Raw genomic sequence first — 25,306 nt, 5'->3', positions numbered from 1 at the left:
AATATCATCTAGTAAACCTCATCCTGTCCCCCACATATTTAGGACACCATTTTATAACTGAAGAAACAGGAGTCCAGAAGGTAGGTTTAATAGTTTGAAGGGCACACAACTAATCTGTTGATTCCTTTACTTTTCTTTTCACTACACCCACACTATTTTTAATGGAATACTTTGGGGACAAAGGAGTAATCTAGGTAATAAAAGGCAAAAAAGAGCTGAAATCATGAAAGGAAATTAATTTGATAAAAAGAAAACTTTTCACATTTTAAATATGGTGGTGTTGGAAATAGTATTACATTCAAACTAAGTCAGAGAAATGCAGCTGCAGGGGGCTTTGAACAAGAAAACAAATACTTGCTTGAATGGTGAAAAACATTAGACTTGAAAAATGTCTGTAAGATTCATTGGTTGGAGTGTAAGGATAGCTTTAAAATGTGTTAATATTTAATTTACAATTAAGATATTCATAAATTAATGGAGCTGTTTTAATATATTTAATATAAAGTTAATCATCTGAATACTATCTTAGCTTCTTGAGGCTTGGTCTTTGCCATCAATGCAGATCTAAAACATTGGAGAATTTGTTTCTGAGATGATAAAATTGAAACAATATTTTTTGTGCCCTAAAAGAAACAGCATCTTTTGTTTCCCCTGTAGAAGCTGAATTATTAGCAACAGTAGCTTGCCCTCCAGCTGTGTTCATGTCAATGATGTATAATTGAAAAAGAAACACTTATGTGGAGGAATAAGAGATATGATGAATGAGTTTATAGTAAGGAAAAATCTCTTAGATAGATTTCTTTGTAATTTTTCTTCTTTGTTATATATCGGAATTCGCCATGAGCACTTCTGTTTTACATAGGCCTATTTTTCATTATAGAAACTCAACTAAAGAGTCTGTGATATCCAGGAAGCCTTAAGTATGTCAGAAATGAGAATAATAATAGTCTGAAAATCTTGCTAATATTAGTGCTCAAATTATCCATTGTAGACATAAGAATGTTATAAAATTTCATAAAGATACAATAGAAGTGGTACTTTCTATTGACTATCCTTGGAATACTGGAAAAGGCAGCTTCATATTGCTCTAATTGTTTCATGCTTGCTCTCTCTAATTCCCCAGTTAGGTACCCTTCGTGTAACTTCTTTTATTCTTTCTTCACTCTCAACCTCTCTTGTCCCCTTTGTTTCCTCTCCTAGGTAGTATATTATCAACATGCATTTAAAAATAATAACTAGTTGATGGAAGGGACCTCTTTCAAAGAATTTCCATGTCTTATATTTGAATCATATTCCACTTGAAATGTTTAAAAAACAATTTATTGTATCTGTGCATTTAGGTCAGATATAGTACTTTATGATTTGTATCTTTTCCTTATTTCTTGTAAAATGGAGGAGTAATAAAGAGTTTTACCTATTTTATAGAAGTCTATTCTGCTGGTTATGAGTATAACCAATTCTTAAAGGTGGATGAGTGTATCATAGACCTAGAACTAGAAGTGATTTCAGAGGTAATTTGATTCAACTCTCTCATATTATAAATAAGGACACAGAGGTTAAGTAACATGCCCAAAGTAATATAAGCAGTAAGTAATAATTAGGATTAGAACTCGGTCCTCGGCTAGAGGGCATTGCAATGGAAAAAGTGCCAGACCTGGAGTCAGAAGGGCTTCAAATCTGGCCTCTGAGGCTTATTAGATTCTGGGCAAGTTACTTAACAGTGTTTGCCTCATTTTCTTCATTTGTAAAAAGAATGGAAAAGGAAAAGGCAAATCATTCCAGTATCTTTGCCAAGAAAACTTCAAATGGGATCATGAAGAGTGAGAAATAATTAAAAAAAAATCAATCACTCTAGAGCCACTACTTTTTTGACTATATCATTTTGCCTCCAAGACATTGTTAAGGTGCAAATACAACACCTTCAGATTTGCAAATTGGAATGGAGTTGATGAGCACAGTAGGGAAAAATATGTAAGTGCCTTTATGAAGGCCATTGTGGAGAAATAGATATTGAGAGTTTTCATATAATTAAAATTCATGCATGATTCATTTGAAGTTTTTGTTCAAATAGATTTTCTGTAGATTTCACTTTACAACTTTTTCAGAAGAATTAGAACAATAAATGATTGTTACTTTCTATTACAATGACATTATTCAAAGAGGATATGTTAATATGATTTCTGAAATGAATTGATTTTCAATAGGCTGAATGTTTGGGTACACACTGACATAGCAAGCAAAAGTTCCATAGGAAGTACAAAAAAAGAGTCAGGAGGTTGTCAGCTAGTTACAAAAAGCTTGAGATGCTTTCAATTTGATTTTTCTTAATTATTAAATGAGGGGCCAGATGATCTTGATGATCCCATCCAATCTGTGAATCTATGAATGCTTAGTAACATTACATTAATCCAAATAGCCAGATGTAGATTTAGTACTTTCAAATACTTTGCTATTGTTGTTGCTACTGCTGCTGTGGTTATTCAATTGTGTCTGACTTTTTGTCAGACTGGGAATTTTTTTGGAAAAATGCTGGAGTAGTATGCTATTTCCTTCAACTCACTGTACATATGAGGAAACTGAGGCAAACAGAGTTAAATGACTTGTCCATGCAGCTTAAGTGTCTGAGGCCAGTTTTGAATTCAGGGAGATGAGTCTTCCTATTCCAGGTCCAGCATTCTATCCACTGTGCCAGCCATTCTCTTTCAAGGTCTCTTTCAGCTCTAACTTTCTAAGAGAGCCCATTTATTTCCATGGCTACAGCCCTTTTCTTTATGCTGATGACTAAAATCATTATCTTTGATCTTTTGTCTCAACTCCAGCAATGCTTTGGGCTTCCCATGTCTCATTTTCCTTTGTATCATAGATATTTGTGTTCACATTTTATTGCCCTTACTACATTGTAAACATCTCAAGGGCAAGGATATCATTTTCCCTCTATCACACCTAATACTTTGTCTTTCAGATGATGGGTTGAATGAATTAATTTCTGGACATGATTTTTATCTGTCATCCTGAAAAATCATTCTCTGTGAAGAACCCATGAGAAGAGAGAAGGAAGGTTTCCTGCCTTTACCTATGACTTATACCTTATCTTACCTATACTATAACTAGTATAGCATCTATTTGCCTAACCCTCTCCATCTCTAACCTGGACCACAGATTTTGTCTTTATATTGCATTAACCTATCCTCAAAGCTCAGCATCAGCATATTCCAGGTTGATTTTTCCATGCATTTATGTGAATTGGTTTGCCTTGGTACAAGGTTTAAAGGCTCACTACTTTGGGGGAATTTAAAATTAAATTTCTATAGCTGCACTGTAATTTGTAATGCCAAAATTGATTCTAAATCTTGAGTTGTTAATTTCCCATTTCCTATTTCCTGTTATTCCTCTTAACTCTGACCTGAGAGTAACAGTTTAGGATGGAGAAGAATAACAGTTTATTTCTAAACCTTGTCCAGTGCCTCACTCAGGCAGTGATTTGTCAGATTAAATCACATTTCAAATATGGCCTTAAGCTTCTTAGGAAAATGAGACTTAATGATTCTAAAGGAGATACAGAGTGACTAGATTTTTATCATAGGACACAATGATGAGATGTCATTAAAATCAAGTATTAATTCACCAGTATTTAAACCTGTTCTGATAAAATTATTTAACTAATCTTATATCATGACTTTAAATAATCATAAATTTATTTATTACCACTGCTACAGATAGTTAGATTGTAATATATAGAGTGCCAGACTTGGAATCAGGGAGATCTGAGTTAGAATCCTGCCTTTGACATTTTCTAGTTGTAAAAGTTATTACACCTCTGCCTGTCTCAGTTTCCTCATCTATAAAATGGGAATAATAATAACACACACCTTCCAGTGTCATTGTAGGAATAAAATAAGATAGATAATATATGTAAAACACTTTCCAAGGGGCAGCTAGGTGGCGCAGTGGATAGAGTACCAGCCCTGAAGTCAGGAGGACCTGAGTTCAAATGTGGCCTCAGACACTTAACACTTCTTAGCTGTGTGACCCTGGGCAAGCAACTTAAGCCCTACTGACTCAGCAAAACAAACAAACAAACAAAAAAACCACTTTCTAAGCCATGAATTTCTCCAAAATCTTAGCTTTCACTTTGTTTAAGTAATTATAATTTATTAACTATTTTAAATGAATGTTTAATTCATTTTACATCTACCCCATGGCAAGACCATTGGGATAGATGTAAAAAACCGATTCAGTGGAGATAGGTTTAAAAACATTGGCTTAAAAAAATAACTTCACAAATAGAAAATAGGAGAATCATAGAAAGCAACTTGGTTAAAAAGGATCTTAAGTGAATTATAAATCCAATAGAGTCACCAGTGATAAAGCAGCTAAAAGGACTACATCAGAAAGGCAAAGCTTTCAGGAATATGAAGGTCATAGCTTAATAGATTTGGTGATGGAAAATATCTCTGAGGTCATTTAGTATAATCCCTTCATTTTTACAATTGAGGAAACCCAGGCAAAGAAGATTATTGCTAGTGGCTGTATAGATAGGAAGTGATAGAGGCAAAATTACTGTGGTACTAAGTCCCACCCTCTTTCCTAAACTATTGAGTCTGTCCTATTCAGATCACATTTGGAATTTTGTGTTCAGTTCTCATAAACTGGAGAATGTCTAACCAGGTAGACAATCAGGAAAGCTAAGAGCTCTGAGTCCAAATGATACGAAACCTACAAAGTAAAACCTACAGAAAGTCTATTAGATAAAAATACAAAAAAGTGAATTGTGTACAAATTTAAATATAGAAATATACTCAAAAATTGGGAATGTTTACTTTAGAGAGAAGTCCCGGGAAGGGGATGTGATAATTGTTTTTAAATATTTGAAGGGCCATATAGAAGGATTAGATTTACTTTGTGTGGAGTTTCAGGAGGTGGTAGTTTTCCTTATTAGGCAGCCTAGTGACCACTTGTCAAATGTTATAGTAAAGATTCCTTTTGGGTATGAATTACAAGATTTTGGAGTTTCCTTCCAACTCTCAAACTCTATGTTATGAATATTTAAAATGTAAATATATCATATATCATTAATTTTGCCATTATGAAGATGATATCATCCATATGATAATTATTTTTGGTTATAATCCTGAACTGAATAAATGCTTTCCTTAGGAGTTTTCAATAGAACAAAACTGAATCCAAAAAAGAAGTACTCCTGTAAGATCATCGAAGTTTAAGGCTAGCCACAATGGGTAGATATGTCTGTATGCATAAGAAAGTAGACTTTTGTTCTGGTGCCTAATTTTATTTTTTAATGCTAATCAAAGAAGATCTTGTAACCATAACCATCCTCAATACCTCAGTCTCCTACACAGTGTGTGTGTGTGTGTGTGTGTGTGTGTGTGTGTGTGTGTGTGTGTGTGTAAGGGATATATAGATCCTTTTAAATGGGATTGGGAACAATGTAATGGCCAGGAGTTTAGCTGGTGTTACCAGGGATTTTCTACCTTCTAAGTCAGATAGCTGTCAGAAATCATAAAACTTGAATCAGCACAACATAATGGAAGACAGAAAGAGAAAAGACTGAGAAATTGTTTGGGCTTCTGTTGGGTCCCTGCTGAGTGTTGTGACTCATCATGGTGGCTATTACTTTGAAAATGTGCCTGCCCTTGCTAGGTCCTTAGAGAGGTTTTCTAGCCATTTTATCTCAAGAGATTAGAACAGAGAACTAGAGATGCATCTTAAGAGTTGAAACCTACCATCTAGGAAACAATGAGACTAGCAAAGATATCCAATGGAGGCAACAGGATTAGTACACAGAAACATAGGCTAATAGAAGTGAGGCAGAGGTTAGTAGAACCATAATGCCTAATAGTATGATTACATCACTAATGGATACTGCCAACTGTACAGTCAGAAGTATGATTTGCCCCTAAAACATATTCCCTGGCCACCAACATTCACAGTGTGTGCCCTTTCATACATGTTTCCTGGTCTTATATGATTAGCTTTTCTCAAGTGATTACACATGAAAGAGTGTAAGCCATTTTTGCATTGGGGGAAGCCTATTTTCTAGATACATAATTTGTATGCTGTTTGATTAAAAAGTTCTTTTGTTTTGAATTAATGTGCTATCAATGGGAACTTGTGAATTATGGTTTTGAATGGGTGCTTTGAACCTGAGTTAGCTTCTCTAAGGATGGAAGCAGGGGTTCTCAAACTACAGCCAGTGGGCCAGATGCGGCCCACTAAGGATGTTTATGCGGCCTGCCGGGTTATGGCAAATGGGCTGAGGGGCGGAGACAGTGTGAGTTTTTGTTTTTACTATAGTCCGGCCCTCCCACAGTCTGAGGGACAGTGACCTGGCCCCCTATTTAAAAAGTTTGAAGACCACTGGGTTGAAGTATGAGAGAATGACACCATATAAATAGTACATTGAAACACGAAACAAATATTTATTTCTTATTGGTTAATGAAAATAGCATAGGACTGGAATCACAAAGTTTGAGCCCTGACTTTCCTTAATATTGGCGTTATTTGGGGGAAACATTTGATCTTTTTGAACCTTAATTACTTCCTCTGAAAAACTAGAGAATTCAGTTTCACCTCACAGAGATCCATCTTTCTTCTTGTTTCCTGATTCTCCAACACATCCCATTTCTTTTGCTCAGCTCTGTTGTTAGAGTTCAGAGCAAAGTAATACTCAGGAGTTTAGCTGGTGTTACCAGAAATTTTCTATCTTCAAAGTCAGAGAGCTGTCAGAAAACATAAAACTTGAATCAGCACAAAACAATGGAAGACAAAGAAAAAACTTGCTCTTAGGCGGGGAAATTCTATGGGCTTCTGTTGGCTCCCCTGATTGCATGCTAAGATTTAGTGCCTCCTACTTAATGAGTAATAAGGGGCTGAATGCTGAGCCTGTTGTAGGAAGGACACTTTATAGATGAGAATTTAGATACTTGTAAACATAAATTGAGGGTAAGATTTGGATTTGAGCCCTGGTTCTGCAACTTTGGTCTTCTGCTACTGAATGAAATTTGTTGAGGATGTATCAATGTTGATGCTGCAGTAGCCTAACATGGGACATAGAAAGGTTTAAAACCTTAGCTGTGCTACTTGCTAGTATGTGACTTTGGGGCAGTCAGTCACCAAGCATTTATTCAATATCTATTATGTACCAGGTATTGTACTAACCACTGGAGATATAAAGAAAAACAAACACAAATGTCTCCTCTCAAGGAGCTCATCATCTAGGGGAGGCAGCATGAAAACAACTGTGTGAAAAAAAAAAAAAGATACAGGATAAACTGAAAATAATCAATAGAGAAAAGGCACCAGGATAAGGAGGGATTGGAAAAGACTTAGTGTAGGGATTGGGATTGTTAACTGAAACTTGAAGGAAAACAGCAAAGCTAGGAAGAGGAAGCAGAGATAAGGAGTTTTGTTATAGTCATAGGGATGAGGGGTTAGGGGGAGCAGTCAGTGAAAATACCTGGAATTGAGATATGAAAAGTCTTGTTTTTGGAAAAGCAAGGAAGCCAGTGTTACTGGATTGCTGAATAGATCAGAGATACAAAGTATAAGATGACTGGAAAGGTTAGGGTGGGGAAGGTTATGAAAGACTTTACATGCCTTACATAGGATTTTATATTTGATCCTAAAGGTGCTAGGGAGCTAGTGAAGTTTATTGAATAAATGTGACCAAGTCAGATTTGTACTTTATAAAATTAAGTTGATAGTTTTCTTATCTATAAAATGGAGGTAATAATGCACTAACTACTTCACAGTTTTGTTGTGATTAACAAATAAGAAAATATAATATATGTTTAGGGAATATATACTCTTCCTTACAAATTATGTACATTATAAAGGATTTCATTGTTTACTCACCGTAGTTTATTAATCCTTCTGAGGATGTCTTTTGCCAGACATCCATCATCATAATTAATGGTGCAGAAAAAAAATCATTTTCTTTTATATCTTAAACAGTTATTCTCTTTCAATAAGCTTTAAAACAATAGCTTTACAATTAATATAGAAACTTTCCTTCTTATCTAAGGTATGGGTTCTAGGAAGATAGGCATCTTATTCTGATCTTGTTCAAATTAAGGCCATTTTTAGATTGAAAGTTCAGCTATAGGGTGTCTCTTTAACTCTAGGACCTGAGTACAGAGTTCTTTCCTTTTCAAAACCACACTGATGTTTGAACCCCATTTCTTACTATCACTGAAACTCACTTGCATATTAAACACTTCTTAAATCATTTTGGTTATCATATCATATCCATCCTCAACAAAAAGAAATGTTTATTCTATTCTGCCTCTTCCCATCTGTGAGAAATTCCTGCTTATAGTGCTAGAAACTTTGCATGCATTAGTAAGAGATACTTAACAAAAGTAATTGATATTTTGCTTATAAAGCAAATTCTTCTCTGAAGAGTTTTTTTTGTTTTTTTAATGACTATAAAAAACTGGTGAAATTGACTCATCTTCTTGGAAGCCAATATGCATGTTAAAGAAAATAGACACATGATAGTAGAGCTAATTCAGCTTTAAGGAACTTGTGTTAGAAATACACATCTAACTGTTTGGTAGATTATATATATATAAAATCATATATTTATTTATCTAGAGAGGAAGTCATTAGGACCACTTAAACAGAAGAAGATGAAATGGTTAGTTTAGAGGTAAGATGTTTTACTAGGGTAGTTGGGCACTCACATATACATGTCTGCCAGACTGACAGGATAGCTGAAATACAGTCATACTTTTATGGTTCCAGCCCAGAACAGCTGTCCAAAGAGAGAAGAATGTTGACATCACTATTATACCAGTTTGTGTAAGTTTTGATTAGGACTTATCATTCCTAAAAATGTTTTGTATATTTGGAAGAGACATTAGCCGAAATGTTTTTCTAATGAATGTTATTAAAGCTATTTATAAGGATAGTAGCACTAGACTTGGAATTAGGAATATTTATCTTCCTGTTCAAATTTGGCTTCAATCACATATTAGCTGTGTGACCCTGGGCAAATCACTTAACTCTGCCTCAGTTTCCTCATCTATAAAATGAGTTGGAGATGAAAATGGCAAAACACTCCAATATCTTTGTCAAGAAAACCACAAATGGTACCCCATAACAAAATAAGATAAACACAGGTATATGATTTGGGCATAAAAGTGATATAAGCAAATTAGAAGAGCAAAGGATAATTTACCTATCACATCCTTGGAGAAGGGAGGAATTTATGACCAAAGAAGAACTAAAGAACATTATGAAAGGCAAAATGAACAACTTTGATAACATTAAATTAAAAAGTTTTTGCACAAACAAAACCAACAGAAACAAGATTAAAAGGGAAGCTGGGGAAAATATTATTTTCAGCCAGTGTTTCTGATAAAAGTCTCATTTGTAAAATATATAAAGAATTGTGTTATATTTACAAGTATACAAGTCATTCCCTAATTGATAAATGGTCTATGGATATTAAATGAAAATATTCAAATGACAAAATTAAAGCTATCTATAATCATATGATAAAATGTTCTAAATCATTATTGATTAGAGAAATGCTAATTAAAACAGCTTTGAGGTACCACATCACACCTCTCAGATTGGCTAAAATAACAGGAAAAGATAATGATAAATTTGGAAAACTGGGACCCTAATGCATTGTTAGTAGTAAGTGAAATGATCAATCATTGTGGAGAGCAATTTGGAACTATGCCTCAAGGCATATGAACTGTGCATACACTTTGTGGTACTACTGGGTCTGTATTCCAAAGAAATCATAAAGGAGGGAAAAGGATCCACATGTGCAAAAATGTTGGTAGTATCTTTTTTTGTGGTCACAAAGAATTGGAGAATGGCTGAATAAGTTGTGGTATAAAAATGATGAACAAGCTGATTTTAGAAAGGCCTGAAAAGATTTACACAAACCGATGCTTAGCAAAACAACCAGAACCAGGAATACATTGTACACAATAATAGCAAGAATGTGTGATAATCATGGCAGAAACTAAGCACAGACCCACATTTAACACCACATACTAAGATAAAATCAAAATGGGTCCAAGATTTAGGCATAAAGAACGAAATCATAAATAAATTGGAGGAACATAGGATAGTTTACCTCTCAGACTTGTGGAGGAGGAAGGAATTTGTGTCCAAAGGAGAACTAGAGACCATTATTGATCACAAAATAGAAAATTTTTATTACACCAAATTAAAAAGTTTCTGAACAAACAAAACTAATGCAAACAAGATTAGAAGGGAAGTAACAAATTGGGAAAACATTTTTATAGTTAAAGGTTCTGATAAAGGCCTCATCTCCAAAATATACAGAAAATTGACTTTAATTTATAAGAAATCAAGCCATTCTCCAATTGATAAATGGTCAAAGGATATGAACAGACAATTTTTAGATGATGAAATTGAAACTGTTTCCACTCATATGAAAGAGTGTTCCAAATCACTATTGATCAGAGAAATGCAAATTAAGACAACTCTGAGATATCATTACACACCTGTCAGATTGGCTAAGATGACATGATCAAATAACGATGAATATTGGAGGGGCTGTGGGAAAACTGGGACACTGATGCATTGTTGGTAGAGTTGTGAAAGAATCCAACCATTCTGGAGAGCAATCTGGAATTATGCCCAAAATTATCAAACTGTGCATACCCTTTGATCCAGCAGTGTTACTACTGGGGTTATATACCAAAGAAATACTAAAGAAGGGAAAGGGACCTGTATGTGCCAAAATGTTTGTGGCAGCCCTTTTTCTAGTGGCTAGAAACTGGAAACTGAGTGGATGTCCATCAATTGGAGAATGGTTGGGTAAATTATGGTATATGAATGTTATGGAATATTATTGTTCTGTAAGAAATGACCAACAGGAGGAATACAGAGAGGCTTGGAGAGAGTTACAACAACTGATGCTGAGTGAAATGAGCAGAACTAGGAGATCATTATACACTTCAACAATGATACTGTATGAGGATGTATTCTGATGGAAGTGGATATCTTCAACATAGAGAAGAGCTAATCCAATTCCAATTGATCAATGATGGACAGAATCAGCTACACCCAGAAAAGGAACACTGGGAAATGAGTGTAAACTGTGAGCATTTTGTTTTTGTTTTTCTTCCCAGATTATTTTTACCTTCCAAATACAATTCTTCCTTTGCAACAACAACAACAACAAAATTTGGTTCTGCACATATATATTGTACCTAGGATATACTATAAGATATTTAATATGTATGGGAATGCCTGCCATCTAGGGAAGGGGGAGGGATGGAGGGGAAAAATTTGGAACAGAAGGGAGTACAAGGGATAATGTTGTAAAAAAATTACCTATGCATATGTACTGTCAAAAAAAGTTATAATTATACAAATTAAAAAAAATAAATAAAATGAAATATCATCTGCAAAAAAAAAAAAAAAGAACATGTGATAATCAGCTATGAGACTTGGTTCTTAGTGGTTCAGTGATTCAAGACAATCTCAGTAATCTTTGGGTAGAAAATGCCATCTGCATCCAGAAAAAAGAACTATGTAGATTGACTGTAAATCGACACATCCTATGTTCACTTCTTTTTCTGTTTTTTCCTCCTCTCCCATGGGGAGGAAGAACAATCTTCCCTTTTGTTCTGATTTTTCTCTCCCAACATGATTCACAAAGCAATGTGTATTAAAAATTAATTGATAAAAAAGAAAACCCCAAATGGGATTATGAAGAATTGTGACCATCATCATCATCATCATCATTATCATCATCTTTGATTTGTGAAGGTTAATACATTTTCACAATTCAACAACACTTCAAAAGTTTTCATTTACAAGTACTAAGTATAGAGATAAAGAGTTATGGGTAGAGAATGAATAGAGAGTGAACCTAGTAAATCTTCTTTTTTCAGTGCAAGTTGTCTCCTTTTCTGCAATTTATAGTTTTTGAGTCACGTAGAGCACTGAGAGGTGATGCAACTCATCCAGAATCATGCATTTTGTATGTGTCAAAGCAAGAACTGAGCCCAGATGTCTCTTGGCTCCAAGGGTGATACACTCTCTAATAATCCAGAAAGGTAGGCACTATTTTGTACTGCTGATGTCTAAATACATTTTTGGATCATTACCTAGAGCAAAGAATATGTTTCTGTTGATGTTAGAGTTTTAGTGTATACGGTATGTGTTTAGATATGTTGTTAGGTGTTTCCTAACTTGGCAAAAATTCTATATTGGCTAAAAACTGCTTCTGGATGATGGGTAGTCTGGCTGGCTTCAAGTTTCATTTATTTTGTGGCAGAATGTGATATCTTGCCAGTTATAGATACAGATCAGGTTTTTTTTTTGTTTTTTTTCTGTTATTTCTGGCTTCCTGATTAGAACAATTGATTAACATATTTTCATAACATGTTTCTCATTCTTATAAAGCATACCTCTCACAATTTTGCTATAGTCAGAGTTAAAAGAATATTGAAATATGTGTTTTCTTATTTTTGTATCCTTGCCTTACTTCTCAGTCTCTTCTATGCTCTTTTTATTCCCTGGGTGCGTTTGATCAATCTACCTCTGGCTGTCACTGAATATGTAGAGGTGAGTTTTTAAATTCTAGAACACTTTACTTTGTGTGACACATTTGTTTATTAAAAACTGTGTAGAATACATTTTTTGTGGAGTGAATCGTATTTACCTACTGACAATTTTAGTTTGGGAAATGTTCAGTCTTCATTTATGACTGAGCTTTAATTTCTAGTGACTTACTTTGAAATAGCTTTCCTTCATTTTGGGTAAAAGTGTAAAGAAATCCTGAAATGCATGAATTCTCCTGCGAGAATCTTGATAGTTACCCTCTAAGTTATTTGTATAATTAAAAATGTATCATCTGCTCATAGACTTAGAGATGGTAGGACTTTTAGAGGACACAGTCTGAAGTTCTCTTTTCAAACCTCTACATGTTATATCAATGTTTATTATTGTTATTGTTATTGTTACTATTTTTAACACAGATTTTGAAACCCAAAGGTGAAAAGGGATTGGTCTCAGATACTGCAAATAGTAAGATAGAGAGTTAAATTAATCTAGGTCCTCTGAGTACAAATCCAGTACTCTTTCTTCCAAATCACAGCATGTTTATTCAGTAGGATTCCTTGACTACTATTATGAAATGTACATGACTTGGCTATCTGAATAGTGAGAACATATGATCCCATTTAAAGTCAATTAAAAACATCAAAAATTTAGCAGATAAAAAGTAGCAAAATCAGTTTTAATATAGAAAATATGTAATCTCTATTAATAGTTAACCTCCAATTCATTCCCACTGCTATCACTATATTCAGAATCATCTCACTTCTTGCTCCTGCTATTATAATATCTTTCTAACTGGCCTCCCTGATTTCTATCTTCCCCCTCTAAATCCTTCTGCACACTACAAACTGATTAATTTTTATAAAGCACATCTTATCCTGTTACTAAAATCCTTCATAAACAATTCCTTATTTCTACTGCGGTATAATCTCCTTAAGCAAGCATTCAAGGCACTCAGTGATCTCTAACTTTAAACCTTATCTCCAACTCTTGTATTACTCATCACTTTTTGTAGAAACTTGACACTTGCCATAATCTATAACATCTTTCCCTTCATTTCTACCTGTCTGTTTTCTAATCATTCTTTTATCCATTAAATACCACTTCTCACCTTCATGAAATAATCTGTTATTTCCCTAGGAAAAATAATTTCTCATTCTTTGTAACTTCCTTAATAACTTTTTTTTTGTTATATTCTCATACTTAGTTTAGGTCATCAAATTTGCATTACAGTTGTGTAGATTTTTTATTTTATTTGCCAGATTGTAAGCTCCCTGAAGACAGGGCTACTTCTTAATTAGCTTTGGTCTCCTATAAGTGCTTGTCACAGAGTCCTGAACAAGGTTGATTGTCAGTGCTTGTGGAATGAATGAATGAATCTATAATAAAATAATAATAAATAAAATAAATAATAAAATAAAATAATGAATCTATAATAAAAATATATGAGCTGAAACATTCAACTGCTTTTCTAGAGGTAAAGTTTTTTCAGATCATATGAATATTCCTTTACTGTTTTTCTAGATAGTTTAAAAAACTTTACTAGATAATTATCATGCATAAATAACATTCAGACCAGTAGATAATTTTTTTCTATATAGATTCATTAGCATTAATGCATGAATAAATGAGCTATTCATTAATTACTAATTCACTAGAAATGCCTTGTATACAAACCAAACAAGATCTTAAAAAGTTTGTTTCCAAATTACTCATATGGAATTCTCAAGTGGTCTTTGCTTGTCTACCTGGAAAACAAAATCCTTATAATGTAACTACTTAATTTTCTAATTTTAATTATTTTTTCGAATGTTTAAGTCCATCTTCTGAATATTTGAAATCCCTATCATTTAGGATAGGGAATTGGAATTGAAGCCATAAAGACCTGAATTCAAATCCTCTCTTGGATACCATACTATAACTGTATGACTATGGGAAAATCATTTAACATCTGTCTCAGTTTTCACATATGTAAAATAAGAGTACTAACAGAACCTACCTTACATAATTTTTTTGAAGATCAAATAAAATAACATGAGTAAAAAACCACTTTGAGACTCTTACAATGCTATATAAATGCTAGTTATTATTATTTAAGATCAGGACATTTTTAAAGTAGTACCATTAATCATTTTGTAAAATCTCTAACGTGTCAGCTCAATGACTTAGCTTCTGTTTCTAGGTGACTACTAGAGCTCAGAGTAAATCAAGGTTCTTATTTCTGGCATTATTAATTATTGTTTTCTTAAATATGTATTTGAAATTAGTGATGTACCAAGAAAAGCCAATTTAAACCAGGAAATTATAATCATTTTAACCAAATAAGAGAATTTTGAAAATAGCTCTCCTAACTCTGGTTTTTCTCATTTTGTAGAGTTAGAAGGGACCTTGGAGTCTCAATCTTTGTATTTCACATTTGAAGAACAGAGACCAGATCAAGAAAGCAAATGACTTGCCCAAGATCTTCTATGTCAGTATAGTTTGTCTCAACTTTCTTCTATCTAGATATACTAATACCCATGTTTCTCTAATTTAATAAAAAAAACTTTAAAGAGGTATTTTGGAATCCACTAGTAGTGTCCTGCTTAAAGGAGAGCTGGAGCTTGCACTGTCAGAGTAGTAACCTTCTGTGACTTCATTGTCAGTACAGATGACACCTATCCTGTTCTTTCTTTTATTAATTTTTTTCTTTTATTCCTCTTTTTTTTTTTTCACTCTCAACTCTAACTCTCCTCAAAAAGTTTGTTCTGATAAGATAAAAGCACTAGAAGGGACAATAGTAATCATAAAATTATCTCATTTAACAGATAAGGAAACTAAGGCCCAAAGACATGAAATGACTTTCTCAAATCACATAGGTAGTAAATAACAGAGTTTGAAAGAAGGCCTGGTTTTTTGTTGTTGTTGTTGTTGTTTGTTTTTAACCACTGTCTATTTCTGTCTCTCTGAATTCAAAGATCTTATATTTTATAATTTAAAAAAATTACAAAAATCATTTTAGGCTTATTACAAGAATGAACACAATAGGATACCAAGGACAATTTTAAAGTTGAAAGAAGTTCTGAACTTGTTACAAAACATGTCCTACTCAATTAACTTGAACAGTCATGAATCATAAGTATTTTGTGGTTAGAAAAATTCGTCATCTGCCAACAGACTTTCTGGCAATAAAATGACTTACTCCAGATCTGTCCTAGCATCCTTACTTATATGGGTAAATAATCAGAGTTCCTGCTTTGTAGATTTAGTCTTCAAAAGTCCGGAGTCACTTCCTGCCTGACTTCTATGGAATTCCTTCCATGATGGAAGAGTTGTGATCTCTACCTTAGGAAAGGATGTATGGATGCCATTAAAATTATAGGCCAATGAAATATTGAAATAGGAACATATCTCCATGTTTATAATGTAGATTGCTGGGAAAGTCAGTTTTGTATTGGAGAAATTTGCTTTGTAGGCCCACTTTATTGGAACTATTAGACTGTGAGTCCAGTGAGAACACATGCTATCTTTTGCCTTTTTTTGCATCTCCTGTTCTTTGCAAGTGCTTGGTATGTATTAGGCACTTAATAAATATTTATTTATTATGTTTTGAATTTAATAAAAAGCAAAGACTACTAATTTAAAATGGATTTCAGACAAATTATATTGGGGAACTAAAATTCCATATCTTTTCATTTTAATTTATTGATATCTACATATTTCTCTTTTTTTCTCTTGGAATGAAAATGCATCAATATTAAGTACCTGATTTATTTTTCAAGTAAAAATGAGTTACTCGGTTTTGGAAATAGCAAAGAATGCATTTCTCCAACTATACAGGAAAAGAAGTATTCAGCCTCATCCCCTTGGGTAATACCATGATCAAGTCTATTTTTTGCAGTACACGTGTTCTTTTCCTCTTTAAAACCTTAGGAAGTGGAATGCTGAATGAAATGAGTAGGACCAGGGGATCGTTGTATACTTCAACAACAATACTAAATGAAGATCAATTCTGATGGATGTGGCCATCTTCAACAATAGGTTGAATCAAATCAGTTCTAATAGAGCAGTAATGAACTAAACCAGCTACACCCAGCAAAAGAACTCTGGGAGATGACTATAAACCACTACATAGAATTCCCAATCTCTCTATTTTTGTCCACCTGCATTTTGGATTTCCTTCACAGGCTAATTGTACACTATTTCAAAGTCCAATTCTTTTTGTTCAGCAAAACAACTGCTTGGACATGTATACATATATTGTATTTAATTTATACTTTAACATATTGAACATGTATTGGTCAACCTGCCATCTTGGGGAGGGGCAAGGAGGGGAAAAATTAGAACAAAAGGTTTGGCAATTGTCAATGTTGTAAAATTACCCATGAATATATCTGGTAAATAAAAACTATTAAAAAAAAACACCTTAGGAAGTGGAAAGTGAAGTTGTCTATCTTTACTAATACCCTATGTTCAGCAGGCTGCTGAGTAGGGGAAGCAGAATTCATGAGCTATTTTTGTGGGCAAGTTCTATATAGCAATCATGTGCATGCAGATACATTCTTTATTTATTTTCCTTTTTTAGTCAAGGGAGACTGGTGAATGTGCTCCTTTTATCATTCCTACTCTTATAAACTCTCTTAATTTATACTGGGGGCTTTCTGTCTCTAGTTTACACTTCTGATTAAGAAGAGGGCAGAGAGACTAAATGCATTCAGCCAACAAAACTGATTAAACTCACTCATTTGCCCTGTTCAGTTCAATATAATTTTTTTCTCTACAACTATCCCTTTATCCTCCATTGATGAATTATAGTAAGCCATATCCCTAAAACTAACTTCTTCATTGTGTCCTAAATCAATCCCAATCCTTTTCTGACTCCTGTGGGACTGTACTCCCACATTTATCTCCTCCTTCTCCCCTATTGTCTATCTCACCTCTTTCTCCAAATAAACAGTCTTTCCCTTTTGTGGGGTAGGCAGAGAACAATCTTCATTTATCCCTTCTGTGTAGGGATAGTTAATGACATTTTTTTAACAACTCGTTTTTTTTAAAAAATAAATCAATACCTCCTCCACCTCAATACCTGCTTTCCTCAATTCCTTATCAAGATGGTTTTCCTGCCCTTCCTCTCCTTTTCTCATTAAAGCAAAATTCTCAAAAGTTAGCAAGGACTTTAAAATTTTATTCTCTGTTCTCATTCTCCTTGGTTTTTGACATTTATCATTGAGACTATCCTCATCACTCTCCCTTCTTTGAAACTTTTTCCTTGTTTTCTATGATTTTATATCATCATAGATCTCTTCCTATTATCTCTTTGTCTAAGAGATACTCACTTATTGACTATGGGGTGTTTAACTTTTAGGCTCCAGCCACAACTCAGAGACTATCCACTAAATTGAAGAGGCTTCATTGTTTATGTTGCTTGAAGAATTACCTTCATGGGTGAAATTAAGGGTCTTTAAAATATTTAAGTCCAAGTGTCTGACCCTTCCTTTATTCTCCTATTACTTTAATCTAGGTTTTTATTTCTTTATGTCTCAATTAATTATCAGAGTCTTTTATCTGATCTCCCTACTTTCAGTGATTACAACAGAGTAATCTTCCTAAAACATTACACTTATCATGTGACTTCTATGCTTACAATATTGCAGTGCTTTCCCAAAACTAGTGGATCATGTCAAAATCATTGACATGGAAGTCAAGGTTCTTTATAATGTTCTCAGCTTCATTCTTCTCAAAGGATCTTGGAGGTCATCAAGTCTAACACCTTCATTTTAGAGGAAAAAAACTGATGTCAAGAGAGTTAAAGGGATTTGCTCAAGGTTGCAACTCTAGTCCACATCTGAGGTGATTTTTTAATGCAGATTTTTCTTTTTTCATACACGGTGCCTTTTTCTCCAAACCAAATTTCTCTCACCATCTACTTAAGCTCAACCATAAAATAATATTCTACTCCAGCCAAGTCAGTCCTTTCACTATACATGTCACATGCTCATTCCTGCCTTTCTGACTCTTCATTCTGTTGTCTCACCTCTCTTCTTCTAGATCCCATTCATTCTTATAAGAGCTAGCATTTATATAAAACCTTAAGATTTTCAAAGCACTTTAGATGTTCTTTTATTTGCTTCTAACAACAGATCTCTAAAGTAGGTGCTTGTATTATTCCCATTTTACAAATGAAGAAACTGAGGTATATAAGTTAAATGATTCTAGGTTCAACATTCTATCTACTACCTCTTTCAGAGTGCCTTTTTGACCACTCTCACCCAAATTATTTGTTTTTTCTATAAACTTTTTTTTAACATTTCTCACTAATGCCATTCATTTGGCACATATGATATAGATTGTTATTTACTCATCTCATATGTGTAAGCCTTGCCTCCTAAATGAGATTATATGATCCTCCACAACGGGACCAAATCTAAGCTCTCTTTTTGTGATATCACAGCACCTAGCACAATGCTTTCCTATCTCAGTAAATAAAAATGGAGTTGAATAGAAAATACATTTAATTGATTTAATATTCCATGAATGATTGAAAATGAAAGTTGATATAGTCTATCAAATGAGGTAGCATATGTAAAATACTTTGCAAACCTTAAAGCATGGTTTAAAAGCTAGCTATCAATAATTTCCATTTTCAGTCTTTCATAGAATGTCAATTCAGTGCATTTTTCAGATAAAGCCTTATGATCAAAAGTCATGGGTAATAGTAGGTGAACATTTTTCATTTAATGAGAATGGGAAATCTAAAAGAGCCTTAATTATATAACAATTAATCAGTGTTGATCCATTATTATGTACAGTCACAATTATATAGATGGCATGTTCATTTGGTTCTAGAGAGAAATCAATTTTTTGAAAATTAGAAAACTTCCATTTGTATTTGGTTTATCATTTTCTTGCTGTAGTTTTCATTTAGTCATACTTGAATGTCATAGAGGTTGTATATCTCCCTCCCTCTATCCCTCCCTCCCTTTCTCTTCCTTCCTTCCTTCCTTCCTTCCTTCCTTCCTTCCTTCCTTCCTTCCTTCCTTCCTTCCTTCCTTCCTTCCTTCCTTCCTTCCTTCCTTCCTTCCTTCCTTCCTTCCTTCCTTCCTTCCTTCCTTCCTTCCTTCCTTCCTTCCTTCCTTCCTTCTTTCCTTCCTTTTCCCCTTCCCTCCTCCCTGCCTTCCCTCCTTTTTTCCTGTCTTCATTCCTTTATTCTCTTCTTTTTTCTTTCCATATATTTTAGTACACATGGTAGAGCAGAAAATTATTTCACCCTTAAAGTCAAGATCTTATCTTTAAATAACAGAATGTTATTGTGCTAAACTAGAATAATAATAAGGTTTATTTTAGATCTTTATGTCCTGGTTTCAAATAGAGGCATGTCTTCTTTTTTTCATTTAGCCATTTGGTGAATTTCCTTTTCCTTACTTAAATCAATAGGAATGGGATCTTCACTTTAAGCTTTATTTATTATAGACATTTAGACCTAAAAGAGGCTTCATAGGTTGCCTAGTCTAACTCCCTGATTTTATAGATGAGGAAACTGAAGTAAAAAAGTAAAGCAAATTACTTAAATTTGAAGGGCCAGAGCTGGGATTCAAGCCTTTTGATACAAAATTCAATGGTGTTTCTAATATGCCATATTGCCTCTGACCATGGTTATGTTCTAAAATTATTCACTAAAAAAGGAGATGGGTGATTGAAAATGAAATTGATATAAATTGATTTGATGCTTGTCCAAACAGGTCTACATCTGGATAAAACCAATTTCCTGGACTGTAATTATGTGTGTGGTTTCCCTTCCCACATCTTGACCTAAAGTAGAATCTGAGAGTGGTAATGAAGTGGAAGAACGTAGTTCTTTGGATAATTTTTGTGTGAGTGAACATTTGTTTGGGTACTTTCTATAAACATGTAGTGAGACTAGAGGTAGGAATGATGGCATTTCTAAGTCTAGAGATTCAGAACCAGACTTTACAAGGTTAATGGAACTTCTATGGCCTCAACCATTAACAGTTTCTACAATGACAAAATTTAGAATGTGCTATCATTCTTTCATTCGTATATAGAGCAAATCCTATGGACAGAGAATGGCCAACTGTCTCCAAAGCATGATCAGGTTCATATGCCACACAGTAGATCATGTGTTAATTATACAAGGACAAATCTCATTAAAGTTGGAAAGGTTCGTTACTCACCATGAAAAGATTTTTTTTCAGTGATAACTCATCCCATCTCGAGTCTTTATATCTTTCCATAGACAACTCCTATACCTTGGAATGTACTCCTTTTTGAATTCCGAATCTAACAGTCTCTAGTTTGTGTCAGGGCTCAGTTGAGGTATCGCCTTGTAAATGAAACCTTTCTTGCTCTTTTGGTTGGATGTAAGTGGCTGAAAACTAGAATGTTAGTGGATGGAACCTAGAATCTTAGGGAATTAATGATAGAATATGACTTGTAGAATAGGTTCAATTTTGGTGTGGAGATTTTTTTGTTCCTTATGTACTTTGTAATTTTTCTGAAATAAATTAAAGCTTAAAAAGTAACAGTAGGTATAAATGACAGAGCTGAACATAATAAAGGTAGGTAAAGAGGCTTAAATTTATGGAAAAAATAGGTTAAAATTGCAGGCATCTGAAAACTTAAAGAAAAAAACTGACAATTTGAAGGTTAAGCATTTTAAGGGGCAGCTAAGTGACTCAGTGAATAGAGACTTAGACTTGGAGCCCAAAAGTCCTGAATTCAAATCCAGCCTCAGAAACTTAGTAGCTGGTATCTTTGAGCAAATCACTTTATTCTATATGCCTTAATTTCCTCAACTATAAAATGGGGTTAATAAAAGCAGTTACCTCCCAGATTATTATGAAGATTACAATGAGATAATATTTTAAAATGCTTAGCACAATGCTTCACACATTGTAGACAATCAATAAATGCTTGACCTTTTAAAATATCAAAACTTGCATTTTAGCCATGTACAAAAATATTTTTAAAATGATATAATGCTCTGTCTTCTTAAGAGGCACATATTGAATATAGTTTAACCTTTCCTTGATCATTCAAGATCATTATGAACATTAATTATTGAATTAGGCTCTAATATACTAACTCATAGTTAAGTCACAATGAATGACCACCAGATTCCTTTGCTTTTGAATTTCTTACCCTTCTTTTCCCAACTATTATATTTCAGTGTTACTAATATGTCTACTTACCTATTCTTCTAATTTACTTATTCTGATCTGTGAATTTAGAAGTCTTGTCAGTAGTTTAGTAGTAGCTATGGATGAAGTTAGAGTAAAAAAAGACCCAGATGAATGCCAAGGATTGTTTGCTGAATAGAATTCATGAACTTTTTAACCCAGATTTAGTAATATCACTTTGGACTTTTTGTTATTTTCCTTACTTTCTGGTTTCTCAGTCTTCATTATTTGTAGCTGAGTGATTCACAGTAATTAATTTCTAGGTATGTCAAGTGTATTCAGAATAATAGCTACTGTAATCACCCTTGGTCCCTTCCATATAATTGCATAGGACAACAAATAAATATGAAGTATTGTATTTTCCTAGATTTCTTCAAATGCTAGAAATTTAATAATGATTTTTCTAGTCTTGTTACTTTTCAGGATTTCCTACTAGCAAATATATAAACAAGTTGAGAGAAGAATGTATTTATTGTGGCTTAAGAAAGGGTGGAAGAATCTTGGGATGCAATTTAGAAATTTATAGCTAGAAGGTGTCACAAATTAATAGAGTTTTACAATTGGAAGTTCCTCCACAGGACATCTAGCCAATCTTCTGCTCAAAATACAAATCTCTTCCACAACATCCCTGTTATGTGACTTCTCTTTACTTCATGAGGTGAAGTGCCTATTCTAATTCCACACCATTACATTGTTAGAAACTTTTCCCTCATGTTGTAGCAAAATTTTCTTTCCTTTAACCTTCAATCATTGACCCCAGTTTTGCTTTCTGGGCCTAGCACATTAAGATAGTTGAATAGCTATTAAAAGGGCTTGTTCAAAATTTTTAAAAAATGTATTTGACTTGCAACACCCCAACAAATATTCATTAAACACCTACTAATGTTCCAGATGCTAGGTAATTCAAGGCATTCTATTTCACACACTTTTAATACTATATATACTTTCAACTAAGGTGTATAATTCCTATAAGGATCTATCTTTAAAGGATCAAAAGCTTATAAAGATGAGCAAAATTTGATTTAATAGTTACCCTATTTTCTCGTCAAGAAATTCCTAGAGTAAAACAAATCCCATCATTTATTTATTAATTCACTCATCCATCCATCCATTCATTTACATATTTATTCACCTGTTTATTTATTTAGGCATGGATTGTTTTTTTCTCCCAAAAAACAACTCCATTAAAAATATAGTGAACCTTGATGTTTTAGAATCAGGGGAAATTTTTTTTCTATTTCTTTCCTCTCAGCAATATGACTTTGGCACTTTGGATCTTCCCAATCTGACTATCACTTTCCATGTGTTAAAATCAAGATATAGTCATGAAATCAAATACATTAGCACCAGAATGAACTTAAAGAGGTCATCTGATCTAATCACTTATCTTCAGTAAGATATAACACTATTATTCTCATTTTTAAGATAAGACAACAGGTTTAAAGTATTTTGGCATAAACTGCCAGAGTGATTTTTAAATAGATGGTGTGGGAATAAGGATAACTTCTTTTCAGGATCTCTCATACAGTATCCTTTCTGCTACATCCTACTGTCTTTCTGATTCCAGAACCTATCTCCCCCAGAGCAGAGTTCATCTCTTTTATTATAGCACTTTTTTCCTACTCACATGGAGAAACATACGCTCTGAATCTTATTTTTGCTTAGTCAGACATTTTCACTTTTTACAGTGGCATACCACTTTAACCCCTCTGCCACAGTTCTTTAAGTCAAGAATCTGAATGTCTGGACAATTTCAGTTCTGACAACTCCTTCAGAGCTATGAGTATCCTCATAGGACTTCCACTTTTCCTTTTTAATAATTTTTAACTTTACCAAAGAATGTTCTTTGTGGAATATTGTTAACCAAAAATGTACTGCTTAAGAATTGCTGGAAAATATTATTACAGAAGCCTCAATATACTTCCAATGATTCAACTATTTTTGTTGAATAATATGCATTTTGGTTAGTCATTACTTCTTTGGGGAAATAACAAAGTCCAAGTGAGAAACATTATGAAAAGTCGGTTAAATTATTGTATGTGCCTAAGAACCTTGTAAATGAACTTATGTTTAGGGAATTGTGAAGTAAATCCCATTTTTGGCACATATATTTTTTTTTAGGACCTCCAGAAGCTCTTTTGGATTTTTTTTCTGTTTCTCATCTGTGTTCAATATATGTGAAACTTTTAAATATCTAAGCTCCAATGAAGTGAGGTATTTTTGCATTTTTATATTTTCTGATATGTATTTTATAATTCTGCTTTTTTTATTAGCATGTGAATTCTTCTGAAAAAAATTGCAATATTTTTTCTTCGACTACAATGTACTGTCTCAGAAAATAATGAGTTTTCTATCATTGAAGATTTTCAAGTTACAACTGAATAACTAGTTATATGGGCTGCTATACAAAGCATTTTTGCATAGGTATAGGTTAGACTAACTGACCTCTGAGGAGCCTACCATTCCTGAGATTCTTTTTTTTTTAGATTTTTAATCTAAGAAAACATATTAGAAAACATAGTAGATTCAGAGTAAGGAATAGCCTGTGTTGCATAGATTACCATATATGACTATTGCTTTTGTCATTGATGAAAAGGGTATTTTTCTCCAAGTCATTTGTCCATTATACATGATCTATTTTTAAAAGCAGAAATTCCTACTTTTAGTCACTTATTATTAAAAAAATAAATATTATTTTTTTCAGGGTTACATTTATCTAGAAGCTACTTACTGAATTGCTAATATGGGCAGAGCATTGACAAACATAAAGGATATGCATGGTCTGTTCCCCAGAAACATATATTTTAATAAGAGAGATAAAATAAATATATAAATAGTTATAATACAAGGCAGACTACTGTAAATTATACAAAAAAATTAAAAATTAAGTAGATTTAATCCAACAATGCAGTAAAATTGGAAGAATATAGGATTTAGAATCAAAAATCCTATGATGTCTTCACTTTTTTATTTACTACATATATAATTTTGGGCATGCAACTTAACTAGGGAGAGCCTCAATTTCCTCATTTGAAAATCAAGGAAATTGGACAATATATAGATCTCCAAGTATGATTCCTTCTTCTTCTAAATTCTATGATCCTCTGAAAAGGTGATACTTAAACTGGACCTTGAAGGATAGCCTTTATTATGCCTGGCATGTTGTTGTTTATCCTTCCTTCTTGAAGAGAATCATGACATATGGGAGGTGATAGCATGCCATGCAAGTGAATTAGATTTAAATGAAAGAGGGCTGTGCAAAGTCACCAGTTTTAATCTCTCCTCCAAAGTCATCTGGGTCCAGTGGCAAGATATAGATCAGGATGACTGAAGATGGCCTTGGGTTCAATGGAAGAACTGGGCCTTTTAAAGCTAAGATCTTTAAAAAGTATTAGTTTGACTGAGGCAACATCTGTTCAGTGATTAAAGTTAGGTAAGAAATGAAGCAGAGAATGATTTCTATCCAGTCAAAAAAAAAAAAAACAAACAATCTGGTAAGGGATGACTCTTAGGATTTCTAGCCAACACAGAAACAATTACTATTTACAGTC

The 25,306-nt window shown here is 33.5% G+C and overlaps 1 protein-coding gene across 2 annotated transcripts in view; it reads left to right on the top strand.

The window, feature by feature from the left end:
• Nucleotides 1-25,306, top strand: part of UST (uronyl 2-sulfotransferase) — a 380,057-nt gene that overhangs the window by 5,635 nt on the left and 349,116 nt on the right. Inside the window, exon 1 of one of the 2 annotated variants that reach the window (XM_074309587.1) lies at nucleotides 11,822-12,074. The exons of the other annotated variant lie outside the window; for it this stretch is intronic. Within the exon in view, the coding sequence (XP_074165688.1) occupies nucleotides 11,990-12,074 (85 nt within the window). The 5' untranslated portion in view covers nucleotides 11,822-11,989. Of the gene's footprint in view, nucleotides 1-11,821; nucleotides 12,075-25,306 lie in introns of those variants that run through there. 2 annotated transcript variants of the gene reach the window in all.

Source organism: Sminthopsis crassicaudata, chromosome 4 (assembly GCF_048593235.1).
Source record: "Sminthopsis crassicaudata isolate SCR6 chromosome 4, ASM4859323v1, whole genome shotgun sequence".
NCBI classification, from domain to species: Eukaryota; Metazoa; Chordata; class Mammalia; order Dasyuromorphia; family Dasyuridae; genus Sminthopsis; species Sminthopsis crassicaudata.
The sequence above is the reverse complement of the archived record's forward strand: the minus strand, read 5'-3'. Positions and strand labels throughout refer to the sequence as shown.